At 45.6% G+C, this 16,765-nt stretch overlaps 1 protein-coding gene across 1 annotated transcript in view; it reads left to right on the top strand.

Annotated features, from left to right (window-relative positions):
* ARHGAP26 (Rho GTPase activating protein 26) overlaps positions 1-16,765 on the top strand; it is a 343,672-nt gene that overhangs the window by 234,810 nt on the left and 92,097 nt on the right. Inside the window, exon 19 of the mRNA XM_014597613.3 lies at positions 5,551-5,689. Within this exon, the coding sequence (XP_014453099.1) occupies positions 5,551-5,689 (139 nt within the window). The remainder of the gene's footprint in view (positions 1-5,550; positions 5,690-16,765) is intronic.

The raw sequence follows: 16,765 nt of genomic DNA, 5'->3' as shown, positions 1-16,765 counted from the left end.
CTAACTATTAGTGGAATCACCAAGATCTAGGGAAACCCTTCTCTGTTTAATGGATTTTAAGTAGAGGTGCACCGATATGTCAGTCCGATACCAATATAAAGAAAATTGACTGTATTGGAAATCAGCCCAATAATTTGGCTGATAAATGCCTGTGTGTGCACACAGCTGCAGCGCAGCACTCTGGTTGTGAGAAGCAGAGCCTGGCAGTGTGGAGAGCTGCCTCCAGCTGGTAAGTCCGTTGTGCTGGAAGGGGAAGATGGAGGGAAGGGGCGTGGGGGGGGGCAGATCAACCCTTCCATGGTGAGGGAGGGGGCAGAAGTAGGTGCTGCCCAGCTGGGGTGGGCATGGGCCAAAGGTGTGGCTTGTTGCAGGGGGTTGGCTTGCACCCCAGGAGAGCAGGGGGACGACAACGATGTGTAGCCCTGGATCTGCGTGGGGTGAGTGGGTGGGCTGGAGCTGGGCTCTTCTCGCTGGGGGCGGGAGCTATGGAGGGAACTGTAACCACCCCAAATTTCACTGTAGCTCTCTCCCAGTGCCATTGCAGGCCCAGTGCAGCCTTGGTTCTTCCCAGCTCAACCCCCGCCTACTCCAGTGTGGGGCATAGGCTAGCGGTGTGGCTCATCGGGGTGGTGGGGGGCAGCTCCCTTTCAGTGCTGCTGCGTGCCTGACACAGCCCTGGCTCTTATTGCTGTGTGGCAGGAGGTGGGGGTTGAGCCAGGAAGAGCTGGGGCTGCACCGGGAGCATGGTGGCAGCAGTGCTGGGAGGGTGCTGTGGTAAAATTTGGGGTGGCTGCAGCCCCCTCGGTAGCCTCCGCTCTGAGTCTAGCCCCTGGCAAGAAAAGCCTGGCTCCAGCCTGTGGCTGCAGCCTGCCTGCCCTGCCCCATGCAGATCGGGGGGCACATCCCTCCCCCCCCCGGTGCAAGCAATGGCAAGAGCCACCTTCCCCCCACGAGCCACAGCTCCATCCTGCACCCACCCTGGCTGGACGATGCCTTCCCCCTCCCTCACTCCGGGGGGGGGGGGGGTTGATCTGCCCCCCTCCCCTTCCAGCACAATGGCTATACCAGCTGGAGACATCTGTCCATGCTATATTGGAAATCGGATTGGAACCCAGTTCAAATCTGAAGTTTGGTGCACATAAACTGTTTTCAAAGTTCTGGCCTGAGCCGCTGCTGGCGTATGGTTATATTTCTTGAATCAAAAGTGAATGTCTGTTCATTTTCTTATCAGTTTAATCTACACAGTTTAGACTAACCTGCAGATTGAATCAATTCAGCCTCAGGCTTTTTGACTGCCTGTATTTAGCTGGGAAGGTGAGCTATATCTGTGTTATAGGCTCTGATCCAAGGACTAATGGTGCATCTTACATTAAACATGGGGAAAAAATGCCAAGGGTGAGGCAGCAGTTGAGCAAGGGTTTTGAAGCACTCCATTTTGTACTTAGTCACCCAAAAGTCCTTTTGTGAATCTAGCCCTAAGATGGTGCTCACTGGAGAATGGATTTGAGTTAGTGCTGAGTTTAAAAACTTTCATCTGAGGTCAGGGTCGTCCCTAGGGGGTGGCTAATCAGGGCGACTGCCCCGGGCCCTGCGCTTTGGGGGGCCCTGCAGAGCTGGGCAGAGCAGTCGTAGCGACTCTACATCACCGCCACTTGCTTTGAGTCCAGCCCCCGCCTCTCCCCTCCTCCCCCCACTGCCAATGGCTGCGGCAGCTTCTTTGGGTCTGGGGCGGGTGGGATTGGAGTGGGGGAGTGGGACGGGGGCCCTGCATGGACTGACTTGCCCTGAGCCCCGCACCATGCTTGGGTTGTCTCTGCCTGAGGTGAGAGGAGGGTTTTATACCAAACTTATTCTAGTCTTCATGTTGAGAAATGGTGTCCCTTTTTTAAACCTTGCAGTGGTGTTTCCTCATATCCTTTTAAAGAGACCTGTATAGTTTCTTGAGTATACCATGTCAAAGTCAAATGTAAAGTATTTATTTATCTTCTAGTTCTTTGTATCTTCAAAGCCTGAAGGGGAGATAGAAAACAGACATCAGCATTTTCTTAAACTTAGGTATTTATTGATTCCCTCCCCCTACCCCGCCATTCAAGCAACTAATTTTAGCTTCAACTGCTACAAGTTATTCAGAGGTGACACAGAGAATAATTTTTAATATTCTTAGCACAGCACTAGATTGTTTCCATTTCTTGGTCACACCGTTCATCTTAATAGCTTGATACGCTTGGGATTGAAAGGACAGCATTAGTAGAGTTCTCTTCCTTGTCCTCTTCAGTCTGCTGGATAGACATGTTTGGAATTGGTTGTCTTTAGTTTCTCTAACCAAATATGACAGAATCAATGCTCTCAAAATGCAAACACAAGCAAATAAATGATAAAAGCTGTACTGGAGGAAACTTTGGTGTTTCTGTTTCAGCATGATTTGGTGTCACATTGTCACTATAAAATTGCATGGCGGTCAGAGTTATGACTCTGCTGAGTAAATTAAGCACACGCACAATTGCATGATTCAGCTGTGATCATTAATGGCAGCTCACTAGGCTATTATCCTGCTGTTGCCAAGGGCTGCAGATTGTCTAGAAATGATGACTGTCATGAGCAAGCGAGACGAGGGCTTTTTCAGGGCCGGCAACACTTTAATCTTTGGAGTGGCTACACCAGGGAAAATAAAAAGGGGAAAGGATGTTAATAAAAGAAGTTGTGGCTTAATAAAAGAAGGTTATAACATAGCAGAGAGGCCAAGGGGGAGGATATTTACTGAACCTTGCACAATTGGAGTCACAGCAGTGAATAGAACGTAGTCTATAAAACTAGAAAGAACTGGAAGCCCTTGAAAGTCTGCTAGGGGTGGAGGGATAGAAAGGAGATGTTGAGACAGGATGTTGCTTAGCTTTACACAGCATCTGAAACCTTGCCTGTCTTTTCTGCAAAATGATCATTAATTTTGCAAAATTGCATTGGTGAAGTCATGAGCACAGTGCCCAGTTGGCAATGTTGCCCTTTGTACAGCCCTTAGGATCAGTTAAAAGTTGCTTCTATTGCAGTTTGATCTGCAAGGCACAATTGGTGCTGATAGCTCACCATGCATGTGACGCTAAAGTGTGTAGTTTAATAGAATTCTTTATAATGATGTTCCAGTGAAATTAAAACCACATGATTCCAGCTGAGAGTGTCTAGTCGCAAGTTATGTATATGCCGGCAAGTGTATGTATGTCTGTCTTTGCCCCCTGCTGCCCTCTCTGGGAGTTCTTCTGTAAATGTATGTGAGTAATGATCACACACAACCTGAAAAGCTTTTGTTTGTATTGTTTTTTTTCTCAATACATCTCCCATGCTGAATTTTGTATTGGTGGGCACTCCTAAATGAGAAAAATAAAACACATTTACCCATGCGCTTTTTAAAATCAAGAGGAATGGAGCAGACCTGCGGCCTAGCGCTCTGTTTTAAAAGGACTTCATTCTCGTGGGTCAGGTGATCTAGCATGCAAGAAAGTGAGTGCTTTGGTGTAACTTACTTGCTTGTGCCTCTGATTTGTACTTTAGCATGATAACCTATGCAAGTATTGCCAACAAAGCTTCTAACTGAATTATGAGCTTTCTGAAGCCAGATTTAAAAGAATGCCATGGGATCCTAGAAGGTTGATTTGGGGAAAGTCCCGTTTAAGGTTGCTTTGTTCATTCCCCCAGTGCTTCAGTTCTGTGCCTGAGGGGTCAGTCGCAAGAAGAAACGGATGCGAGACAGAAAGATCCTGAGTAGCCGTTGGTGGTTGATCTTTCAGACCGTGAGAGTAACAATGACATAGTGTGACGTGACCACAGATACATGTGACCATTTGGCGTGAGAAAGACGTATGTAGCACAACTGAGCAAGGCTTTGAACTGGGACTCCTTCAACTGATACATAAAGCAAGAAGGATGGATTGGTAGATCTTTAAAAGTAAGAACTAAGAATACATGACCCAATACATGTTCAACTACTTACAATCAAATACAGCTTTTCACTTATCAGTGCCTTTATCAGTGGCCCTGAATATTCACAGAATTTTTTGTGTGATGATTCATCGCTGTTTCCTGTTTCTTCCCCATTATTAGCCTCAGATACAGAAGCTCAGCTTTAGCAACGTCTATCAACGGATAGGAGATTTGGCTGAAGTGCTGTGAATTATGTGGCACTGAGGGTTTGGTTGGCTTGATGCAGTTAAGCTGCTGTTGTTTGATTTCCTCTGGACTATGTTACAGTCAGAAATAGATCTTTTTTCTTTTTTGTTGTTGTTTTTTAAACCCAAGTCAATGTGATGCTTAAATTAAAATGTTTGTTCAAAAGATCAGGTTGAATCATGGGGCACCGAAAGTGCAACCATCTCTGCTCTTTCAAAGGAAGTATGACTATGGTCACAATTTCTGAATTATACCAGGCAAGAAGGATTTGCAATAAGGCTTATTCCCGAGTGTACAATTCGCTTAAAACAACAAAACATCACTTTTCCAAGGGGCATAAGCACTAGCATTTATCATTGAACCTGCTTATTCATGCTTTTGAGAAAGAGATGCAATATTAAAAGTAGTTGATTAAAGGCTCCCTGCTTTTGCATTTATTTTTGTGGAGGGGACATAGTGGAGGGGACGTTGTGTTGTTACATGAAACAAAGCAAGGAGTTTCTGGCAATTATTCATAGGAGCTGGCAGACAAAATGTTATAACTTTCTGCAAGAAATTGGACACCTCAGAAATAGCTAATGGCTATGTGTTCTGGTTGAGTACTTTGCATTTATGGGAGTATATGTGGGGGAGAGATGTCTCTGAAATGCTATTTTCCTTTTGGCAAACTACAGCCTTCATACTGAGCAACCTTACTTCCCAGCACAACTACTGGTTTTGAAGTCTTGGGCTCAGAGGGTTAGAGTAGGAAAAGGCACTAAAGTATGTGTTTAATACAATTTTGCTAGGGGAACCCTTCAAAGAATGGCTTTCAGGAAACACTAGCGCTGTGTGAACCTTGGGTTAAAGAAAAGAAACAATAAATAACAAAGGGGGAAATAATGCTTCTGTTAAGGTTTATCCTGCTTAAAAATTCCATTCCCCTTAGGAAGAATGTGATCGCTCGGTTTACAGACAGCTGTGGCTGGGAGTTGCAAAGAATTTCACAAGCTGGTTTACATCACTGGGCCCTGAGAACTGCCAGCCTATGGGGAACAGCTGCACCGTATGGAAATATATACATATAGATAGGCATTTGGTTTTACTATCATTTGTCTTTTTTTTCCCTGCAGTTAGCTCCTCGGTGTCATTCATGGTCTCTTAAGTGGGTTACAAAGCTATTAAAATGTTCATTTTTACTAATTAACAAAGTGGCTTTGGTGAGGAACAGAGGTAAGGTGGGCGGTTTGGGTGGGGAGCTGAATGTTATAATCTCATTTTCTATACCCTAAAAAAGGTAACTTGCCAAGTTGTTGGTTTCTCAGGGCTGTTTCTCTGCTGTAATGGAGTCCCCCTCCACCCACACTTCATTGCAACATGTGACCATTTAAAGAACCCTCGTTTTATTTATAGATATTTAACACTGTGCCAGAGACGGCACCGCCAAACTCGCAGCTGCTGTTATCTCGTAAGAAGAGCACAGATTCGAAGCCTCCCTCCTGCAGCGAGAGACCCTTAACGCTCTTCCACACCGCCCAGGCCAATGAGAAGCGTAAGTATGTTAAACAGCAGAGCAGTGGTTGTGTTGGGAGGTTGCACTTCCTTAATCTGCGCATGAGGGTTTTTTTACCACAATGGATGGAGCTCACTTCTCACGCCACAGGAGATGATTGTCACTTACTGAGGTCACCGAAGGAGAAAGAGAGAGATCTTATAGCAGGATAAGGCCTTATACCTCTGAAATGCTATACTGATGGGGAGTTTGAGATTCTCTAGTCCCCTAGATTTTAGCCCAAGGAACTGAAATTAGGCTGTATTAAAATAGCTGTGCACTGAAAGCATGCACTCCTGCAGCTTAAAGTTTCAACACCATTCATCTGCTACTAGTACAACTATTGTTTAGCAGTTGACTCCTTTGTACAAAGGTTTGAAAGTCCCTTGTACTTCATATCACTTAACAAGATGATCATTTACACCTCCTGGGTGTGTCTACGTGTCGCCATGTGGCAACATTGCTACAGCGCCATGTTTTAGTACTTGCTTTTGGAAATACTAAAGCACGGTGCAGTATGGGTGGTTACTGAACCGTGTACACATTGCACTGTTAGATTTTGCCGCTACATTGTCATAGTGGCATACTATAACTGGGGAGTGTGCTGCTATGGCAGTGTAGCTGGTGATCATGTGTAGACACATGTGAACACTACATCGCTTTAGGGCAATGTGTAGACATGCCCACTGTAAACATTTTGGCTTCTCTGCCTCATTAAAAGCCAAGAATGGGGGAGCATCCTTGTGATTTTTAGATTTTTAGAAGCTACAGTGTAAATGCATTAGAAACCCATGTGAGCTCTGAAGATCAGGCATGTTCTGATTCCAAAGTTGATACCCATAAACAGGGGCTCTTTTGAAAACCTTGGCCTATGTCATTTTTGTCCAGTATTTCTCAAAGGGTGGAGTATAGAGTCCATGGGTCCTGACCTCCAGTCCCAGAGACAGCAAACACTCCAGTGTAAATGGACAGTTGTTTTTTTTTCCTCCCATGGCGTTATTTTATCAGCTCTTTTCCTGACTAGTCTGTGCCTTTCCCACCTGTTGCATCCACCCATTCCAGCACTCCCATTATGCCTTCACCACAGACCCTCAAAGGCTTTGTATGTGAATGAAGAACTGAGTGCACCTGTTTTATCAACCATCAAAGTGATAATTCTCTCATGAACATGAGCATGAACTCCAGATCACCTGCATCCCTCTTAATTGTGCAGAGCCAATCACCTGACAAGCTCTTCTCCATGCAGTTCTTTCGCGATCCTAGTAGCCAAGTTACTAGCACGTAATCCTTTCAAGGAACAGAGATGGAAAAGGAATGTTTGTTTTACTTGGAACAATGCTGCGTTTCAGGTTCCTGCTGCATTAACAGATAACTTGTGCTGCATTGGAATGCCTGGTTCTTAAAGTTACTGTGAACAAGCTAAAAATGAGATTTAGTTCTTTTTTCTCATAAATTATTTCTTCGCATCTGTAAGAGGTATTGGGTTGATGATTGTGTACTGAATAGCTACAGATAGGGCCACTTTGGCCTGGAAGAGATCAGCTGTAAAGGTGATAAGCTAGATATATGTTCCAGGCTTATTCACATTTTGGCGTCTTAGCTGACACTTCGAAGAAAAGCTAATCAGCGTTGTTTTTGGTCGTGGATTTTTAATGAGGTAAACAGCTGTTGGGAGTGAGAGTGTTAGTATAAGCTGGGCACGTCTACACAAGACATTTACTGCAGACCTGCCTAATTAGCTTTGCAGTAAAGTCTCTGCATCTACATGTGCAACCCTATTAGGTCGCAGTAAACTAATAAATGCTGCTGTAGGTTAGTAGTAAATACAAATACTGTCTTGTGATGGTATTATTTACTGTGCAGCAATGCACATGTAGATGCTGATGGGACCTGCTGACTGGTCCCACTCTGAAGAACCCCCATGCCTTAGCCAGCCTCTTAGCAGTACATTAAGCTGACCCCCTGGGTCCCCTGCCAGCCAGAGCTGCTCCAAACTGGCTCAACGTGTTGTGGTCCAAGGTGCATGTGTAAACACATTGCACATGTAGATGCACCTGCTGTCCTTTTTTTCTGGTGCTCATTCTACAAAATAGATATTGGGGAAAGAGTAGAAGTGCTTCAGAGAACCCTAAGAATGAATCAGATTTTGGAGAACCTTAATTGCAGTGTCGTAAAGGATTCAATATACTTGGCTTCTCAAAAAAAAAAAAAAAGATTGAAGAGCCTTGACTGTGGAGTACTTATATGGGGATATCTCTAATTGTAGATGGGGTTTAAATCTAGGAGACAAAAACAAAATTTTATTGAACAGCTGGAAACTAAATCTAGACTAATTCAAAATGGAAAGAAGTGCAAATGCTTAACATTTAAGGACAATTTAACCATTAAAAAACATAGGTAAGGTAATGGATTTTCCATCATTGTCAACATTTTTAAATAAAAATGTAATGTCTTTCTAAAATATGTGCTGCCTTTTAATCATAGGCTATTGTTCTTGAGTTCAGAAGTTTCAGGAAATAAAGTTCAAGGGCCTGTGTCTCGCAAGACATTCAATGGCTATAACTGTTCCTTCTGGCTTTAAAAATCTGTGACACGGAAATTATTTGCTTACTACTGGCCGTGTCTGTATGGGGCACTGACTGTGCAGTATCCGTGACTACGGTGTAAGTAGTGTGTGGCAGGAAGCATGATGCAATGTTACTGCACAGTAGTCATGAGCTCCTGTGCAGTCCATGTCACAAAAAGCCATTCCTTGGCATGATTGCACAGTAACTCTTGTTACTGCGCAGTCACTTAGTACTTATTAATGTCTCTTAGTACTTAGTAATGACTGCTCAGTCAGCGTCTCATGTAGACGCAGCCACTGACCTTGTCACGACCTGGTACATTTGAATCAGGAATTTTGTAGATAGTAGGGCTGTGTGAAATGGGCTGTCTCTGATTTCGATTTTGGATTCAGGCATTTTCAGAGATTGTTCAGGTTTCGGATCACGCTCCGTTTTTATTCATTTCTTTTTTTGATTCTTTCTCATTTCTTTTGATTTTTCATTTTTTTATATACTGTCGTTTTTTTTATTTATCTTTGCCAATTCAACGATTTCTGTTTTGGAGTTTCAACGCTGTTTGAGATTTGGATCGGCTGGGGGAGAAGCAGGCACAGCCAGGCGGCTGCAGATCCTCCACGGCTCCTCCAGCTGTGCCTGCCTCTCCCTGGGTGGGGGAGCCATGGGAGAAACCCCCATGGCTCCCCTGCCCAGCCCCATCCCCTGCTCGGCCCCAGCACTCACTGGTTCTGGCAGCAATGATCAGGGCCTTTGAGGGCTTTTGGCACAGCCAGCCCCCCTGTGCAACACGGGGCAGTGGGGGGTCATCAAGGATCGCCCCCTCACCTGGCACCAGCACGGCAGCTGCCCCATGGCGTGGGTGTAGCATGGCTTAGCGGGGTGGTACACGCTGTCTGGAAGCTGGGGCAGCTCCACGTGTCAGCCGGAGCCCAGCACTGCTCAGCCCCAGCGTTCCACCTGCGCCATGGGACAGGTGCCATGTGGCTGCCAAGGGGGGGGGGGTGATCTTCACTGCCCTGCACTGCATGGGGGGGGCTCTGCCACGAGTCCGCAGAGGCCCTGATTGCTGTTGCCAGAACAGGTGAGTGCAGGGCTTTTTTTTTTTAAGTGCCAGGATGCTGGGGCTAGGCAGGGCAGGCCATCAGGGGTGGGGCTGGCTGGGTTGGGGTGGGGAGATCGGGAAGTGGGGGCTGTGTGAGGGGCTCAGCCACGTGACCCCAGAGGCTCTACACCCCCTGTTACAGCCTGCAGTATACACTCACACTGCTACAACTGGTGAGTGTGGGGCTTTTTTTTTTTAAGTGCTGGAAGCTTGGGCCGGGCAGGGGATATGGGGCCGGGCAGGGCAGCCTTGGGGACTTCTCCTGCGGCTACAATATCTTTGCTTGGCATGGACTGTGCCGAGCAGACTCGGGTGCTGGCGCTGGCCCCAGCCAGCAGTGGCAGCATGCTGTCATCCTGCACACAGATCTGGGGGCCTGCACCCCCTGGGAGGGCTGTGGGACTGTGCCAGACTCCTCTCAGGGGGCGTGGGCCCCCCGGATCTGTGCATGGGATGACAGCAGGCTGCTGTCCCTCCCCCAGAGCACTGGTATTGAAAGGGACCTCAGGGGCAGATCTCAGACACTGGCCAGCTACAGATGTCTACATTAGAGCCGTCCTTCTCCCCTCTGCCCCCTCCCTCTTCTTAGTTTCTGTTCCCCTGCAAGCCCAGCTCCAAAACATCCTAAACATTTCTAAAATGTTTTGGATGGTTTTGCTTAATTTTGGAGATGTTTTGAAGCCTTCCGTTTCGTTTCAGATTCGGTGTTACAGGCGCTGAAACAGGCTGAAACACCTCCGAAATGAAACGGCTGCTGAAATTTCGCACAGCCCTAGTAGATAGTTTTGATAGCTTTTCATGTAACATGGGGTTCCATATAGATTCTTCCTATATAATATCTAGTATTGTAGCCTTTTGCTGGCTTATTATATTAAAGTGCTTTTGCCATCATTTGAATGTTCTTTGTAGATGGCTTGTTGCAAGTTTCCCTTGAACCCACTTCTCACCCAGCAAACTTTGCATTGACATCCACAAAGGGACAAAGTTACTGGAAAGGTGCCTAGAGGAAGCAAGAAATTTAGGATAGACTCATCTGGATCATTGCTTGGAATTACTTTTCATTATAGGTTGCAAAGGATCCTGGCTAAATTGGTGTGAAATCAAACTTGCTGAAGCATACAGTTCAGTGTGATGGATTGCTGGCTCTTGGTTTGGCTGAACAGTTTAGTCGGAAGTACAGTTATTTTTGTTTGGTTTTTAATGAGGACAGGATAGGAGAAAAGGCACAAATTGAATCTCCCATATGCGTGGGCTGCAGTTCCCTATTCTTTCTTGCCAGGAGGGTATTTAACGTGCAAACTTGAAAAGAGAACTTGTGGATTTGATTTACTAATGGAAGCTTTATTATCTGGGAGAACTGGAACAAAGTCTTAGCTGTCTGCTATGGGCTGTTCAAAGAGTCCCACAGATAGAAGAAAAGACTGCTGAATACAAGTGCATGTTGTTATAACCCAGGGGTCAGATGGCATATGCCATGACTAAGCTACTTCATAGTTTATTATCCAGTTGCTCAGAGCTAGAACCTTTCTAGGTGTGACCTTCCTTTTGCTTAGGAAGACAGACACTTCACTAAGTGACTTATTGGCTTTTGATATAACAAAAAAGAAATTGTTTAGCAGATGGTTTGTTACATTTTTGTAGCTGCACAGCCACAGATGAATACTTAACGATAGCCAATAAAAAATATTCAAAATGGATTGAAGCCTTTATTTATTTATTTTTGAGTGGGAAAATTAAAAAAAAAAATGAATACTTTCTATCTGCCATCTTCCTTTAGATGAAGTGTTGTAAGCTCCCCAAGCCAGCCAATGTTTCTAATGTAATAGTTGCTGCTGGTTGCTACTTTTAAAATTGCCCTGGCAATTGACACTGATTTGTTAGCTTTTAAGGGTCTTAATTTCAGTCCTTAGCCTCAGGCAGAAGATGCTTGGAAACAACAAGATCCAGAATGGAGAATATGATCTATCATCTTGAATCTTCGTTTCTTGCAGCCTGCCATCGTGTCAGTTCAGTTTGTTGCAGGAACAGTGTCTAATGAAGACCAGACTTTTCCCACTCTACACTTCAAGGAGATTATCTAGGGTAGCATTGTTTTCAAACATATAAAGCCCAGTTATGAACTGGGTTGGTCTCTTTATAAATATGGCTAACTTTCCTTTCAATTTTATCCTCCGCTCAACACTATCTTGATGTCAACATTTGGGGAGTGAAATAGTTTGAGAAGCACTGAGCTAGACTATCTGATGTGGTGGACCGGCAATTTTTTTTTCTAGTGGGCCAGGAACCAGTGCCCAGTTCAGCCAGCGGCAGCAACTGCGTGTAACAGCGCTACACAAATGCGCAACCAGCTGTTTCTTTCTCTTTCTTCACCTCGCACGTGACGTCACCTGAAGTGTTGGAACGTACGAACTGTAGCGCTATGACATATCAATGTTATGCTTCTGAAAATATATTTCTTTCTTTCCTGGCAACTTGCTGCGTACCAGCGACTATATTTCTTTCTTTCCTGGCAACTCGCTGTGGACTGGCGACCGGTGCCAGTCTGTGGACCACCACTTTGAGAAGCACTGGTCTAGCTGACTTCTGGTTTGTCCTCTTGTATCTTCTTTGTGGTTGACCCTTTTCATTACAAAGAGCTGCCCCCATAGCCAGAGTAGCTAAGATTCAAAAGCTTTTTGCAATCTTGCAATCATCTCATTACTTTACCTTGCTCTTAATGGGAACTAATGGTGACCTTAAAGTGATGAAGTAAAACTTGCTATGTTAAGCTGCACCAGTCCGTGGCCATTTTGTCACTTATGAAGCACAGCCTTGCATTTCATAAAGGCCTAAAGATGCAATTAATTTTGCTTTTGATTAATTTAATTTAAAGAGACTATTGCAGAAGAGCATTGCTTTGCCTGTTTTCTGGAAGCTGCTGCCTCTGTTGGCCTTGATTTGGCTTGCACAGTTTTGCTGTCCATTGCAGCTATAGTACAGATTGATATTTTCCCTCAAACTCTGTGCCATCTGCAGTCCCGTTCTTCCATCATTAAATCAGACTAAATAGGATGGACAAATAGCACTGGCTCGACTGTTATAAATGGAAGCAATTTCCCTTCTGGAAACTGAAACCTCTCAAAGGGCACCTTTGTTGCTAATAGTTGCCAGGCATTTAGGCTTGCTCGAAGGAAGCTCACTTTGGAAACCTATCTAACTGTAAGAATTCTTAATAGAAATAAACATGGCTTCAGTCATTATCACCTCCCAAGTCCCATGTGGATCTTTGTTAGTTCATAGCTTGATATCAGTGAATCTGCAGTCAACGGGCTGTACTCTGGCTGAACTCTATGAACTATCTTCTTGCAACCAATCTCAGTGTATGATACTGGCAAGGTAAGATTGAATTACAACTTCAGCTCCAGACTCATTACCTGCTCCTGGAACTGGGTATAAAATATAGAGCAATAAATATCATCAAATTTGGCACTCCAGGGAAATCACTCTTTTTTATGAGCTTTTCAGACTTGGTTTGAGAGAGCATGGCTTTCAATCTCAGCCAACGTATGACTCAAAGCTAAAGAGATTATTGTTTGGGGGGCTTTTCCCCTTTGACATGTTGTAAGGCATCAGGTTGGGAATCATATACAGGCAAAAGATACTGAATTGAGGACCCTAGCTCACTGGTAACCCAGGGGGACAAAAGAACAAAGAAAAGGGGCAGAGAAAGTACCTAGGATATCTGCCACTGTGTGTTAGTTGATTGCAAAGTGAGACTGATGAACCACAATTTCAAGAGTTAGTTTGTGGGTCTTGATGCAATCTATGTGAAATTGGCTTCTTGTAATATTGGCACAGCACCAAGTCTTTTGCTGACCCAACTCTGACATCTGCACTGCAGCTGGAAGGCCTGATTGTAGCAGTTATAGACATATTAGGGTTAGATTTAATCTATCTACTTTATATACCAATGGTTTTGAAACCTACAGTGGCATAGAATTCAGCATGATCTGTAAAAAAACAAACAAACAAACAAACAAACAAAAACCTTACCTGGATTTAATCAGCTTGCTTACTTGTCTATGGACTCCGTGCCCTTGTGCCTTCACTGTTGTTGGTACCTGTGCTGCTAGATCAAATCGTGCTGCATTTGCACCCTTGACTGCAATGTAAAGATACTCAGTATAGTATGTTAGCATCACTAGGCCTCAAAGCAGATATTCAGGTGCAACAGTCACTTTTTAGTGCAGATGACAGGAAAGCATAGGGCTATGAGGATAAAATAATTTCCTCCATTTGATGGATAGTCTTATTAAATTAGTTAATTCCTTTTATCTTTCAAAAATGCCCTTGAAAAAAATGCCTTGCTCCCAATAAAAACTTCTTAAAGAGCCTCAGACTATGTTAAACAGCTACTGTCCATGTGTAGTAACTGTCACAGCCTGTCCCAGCCTGTGCTCCACACACACGCAGAAACAGAGGGCATCTACACATCTACACATGAAATTAATGCACCACAGTAAACTGTAGTGCATATCAAGCCAGCATTTATTGGTCCCTGGTGCTGCATTTACATCCATGGTCAGGACCACAGCATGTTGAGATGGATTGGAGCATCCCCAGCTGGCAGGGGCCTGGGCAGGTCAGCCTGCTGGCCTGGGACTGCTCCAGCCCGGCTCAGTGTGCTGTGGAGGGGTTGGCTGAGGCACGAGGGTGCTCCAGTGTGGGGCTGTCTGGCAGGCAGTCCCCACACTGAAGCACCCTTGTGCCCCAGCCAGCCCTGTCAGCATCTACACATGTGTTGCTGTGCACTAAAGCATGCTGCTGTAGGGTAGTATTTGTGTTTACAAGTACTAACCTATGGCAAAATTAATTAGTTTACTGTGGCCTGATAAACCTGCACATATAGACACATTGAGACTTTACTGCAGAGCTAGTTTCATGGTCGTTAGGGCTGGAAAGGACCTTGGAAGATCACTGAGTCCAGCCCCCTGCCCCAGGGGCAGGAAGTCAGTTGGGGTCAAAGGATCCCAGCAAGATAAACATCCAAATGTCTCTTAAAGGAGTCCATAGTAGGTGCTTGCACCACCTCTAGAGGCAGTCTGTTCCAGGCCTTGGGGGCTCAGACAGTAAAGAAGTTCTTCTTTATGTCCAGCCTGAAATGGTCTTGAAGGAGTTTGTGACCGTTTGACCTTGTCATCCTTTGGGGCACTCTGATGAACAGGCATTCCCCCAGATCCTGATGTACACTCCTTATATACTTATAGGTAACCACCAGGTCCCCCCTGAGCCTGCGCTTTTCCAGGCTGTAGAGTCCCATGGTTCGCAGCCTCTCATCACAAGGCCTGTTCTCCTGCCCTCTGATTATGTGCGTGGCTCTCCTCTGGGCTCTTTCAAGCTTTTCCACATCCTTTTTAAATTGTGGAGCCCAGAATTGGATGCAGTACTCCAGCTGTGGCCTCACCAAGGCCGAGTACGGTGGGAGGATGACATCCTGGTATTTGCTTGAGAAGCATCGATGGATGCAAGCCAGAGTTTTGCTCGCTTTACCAGCTGCGACATTTCATTGGTGGCTTATATTCATCTTGTGTTCAGTCATGACTCCCAAGTCCTTTTCGGATGCGGTGCTAGCAAGTGTAGCATTGCCGAGCCTATAAGTGTGCTGTGGGCTTTTTTCCCCCAAGGTGGAATACCTTGCATTTTTCAGTGTTGAATGCCATCAAGTTTTTGTACGCCTATTTTCTAAGCCTGTCTAGGTTGGCCTGGATCATCATCCTATCCTCAGGTGTGGACACTTTACCCCAAAGTTTGGTGTCAGTGGCAAACTTGGCTAGTCTGCTTCTGATACTAATGTCCACATCATTAATAAAGATGTTAATGAGTATAGGCCCAAGGACAGAGCCTTGGGGGACCCCACTGGTCACACCGCACCATGATGATTATTTCCATCGACTACCACTCTCCAGGTCTGACCTCAGAGCCAGTTCCCCAGCCATCAGATTGTGATGCAGCCGAGGCCGCAGTTGGCCAATTTTTCCATGAGATGATCATGGGACACCACATTGAAGGCTTTTTTAAAATAAAGATATATGATGTGAATCTATTCTCCCTTGTCCAGGTGATAGGTCACGTGGTCATAGAAGGAGATGCGATTGGTCAGGCAAGACCTACCTGCAACAAACCTGTGCTGGCTATCCCTCAGGATGTTGCCATCAGCCAGTTTATCAAGGATGGTCTCTCTGATAATTTTTTCCAAGATCTTCCCTGGGATAGAGGTCAGGCTGATAGGCCTAGTTCCCCAGATCTGCTTTCCTCCCTTTCTTGAAGATAGGCATCACATTGGCCTTCTTCCGACCTTTGGGAACTTCACCGGAGCCACACGAGTTCTCGAAGATCCATGCCAGTGGCTGAGCTCTGATGCCTGCCAGCTCCTTAAGTACCCTGGGGTGTAAACTGTCCGAGCCAGCTGACTTGGTGTCCAGCCTCTCAAGGTGTTCCTTTACATGGCCTACATTGATGAAGGGGAACAATTTTCTTTCACCCTGGCTGTCCCATCCCATATTGAGCTGTCCCTTGGGGTTGGTGAAAAACTGACGCAAAATACCCATTAAGCAGGTTGGCTTTTCCTGGGCGTTGGTTGTCAGTTGTCCCATATGGTTTAGCAGGGGTCTGATGTTGCCCTTGCTTTTCCTCCGGCTCCCCACATATCTGAAAAGGACTTTTTATTGTCTATGATATGTGTAGCCAGTTGGAGTTCAGTCACAGCCTTGGCTTTCCTGGTTCACTCCCTACAGGTCTGGACCAGTGCAGAATACTCCTTCTTTGAGGTGGATCCAGTCTTCCATCTTTTATAGGTCTTCCTTTTTAGACACAGGAGGTCCACAAGTTCCCTGCAGAGCCAAGGAGGCTGCTGTGCCCTTTTGCTGCCTTTCCTCTAAGATGGGATAGACAGTGCTTGTGCTTTCAGGATCGCTCCCTTGAGGAGCAGCCACTCGTCCTAAACTCCCCTCTCCTTTGGGTTGTGGTCCCTTAGGGCCTTGCCAACAAGCCTATTAAGCTTGTCAAAGTCAGCTTTCCTGAAGTTGAGGATTTCTGCATTGCTGACTGACTTACCAGCTTTACAGTGGATAGTGAAGGTGATCAGCTCATGGTCACTGTCTACCAGTTTCCCCATTGATCATTAGGTCACTGATTAGATCATCCCCCATTGCCAGTACCAGGTTGAGCAGTGTTTTGCCTCTCATTGGTCCATAGACTTCTTGAGTCAGATAGAGCTCGTCCACGCACATGAGGAAGCTTTGCGACTGTTTGGATTTGGCAGAGTCCTTTTCCCATGAGATGTCCAGGTAGGTGAAGTCTCCCATGACAACCATGCACCGGGAGCGTGCAGCCTCAGCCAGATCCTTGACGAAATCCTGGTCGAGCTCTTGA

This window comes from Alligator mississippiensis, chromosome 9 (assembly GCF_030867095.1).
Source record: "Alligator mississippiensis isolate rAllMis1 chromosome 9, rAllMis1, whole genome shotgun sequence".
Taxonomy (NCBI): domain Eukaryota; kingdom Metazoa; phylum Chordata; order Crocodylia; family Alligatoridae; genus Alligator; species Alligator mississippiensis.
The sequence above is the reverse complement of the archived record's forward strand: the minus strand, read 5'-3'. Positions and strand labels throughout refer to the sequence as shown.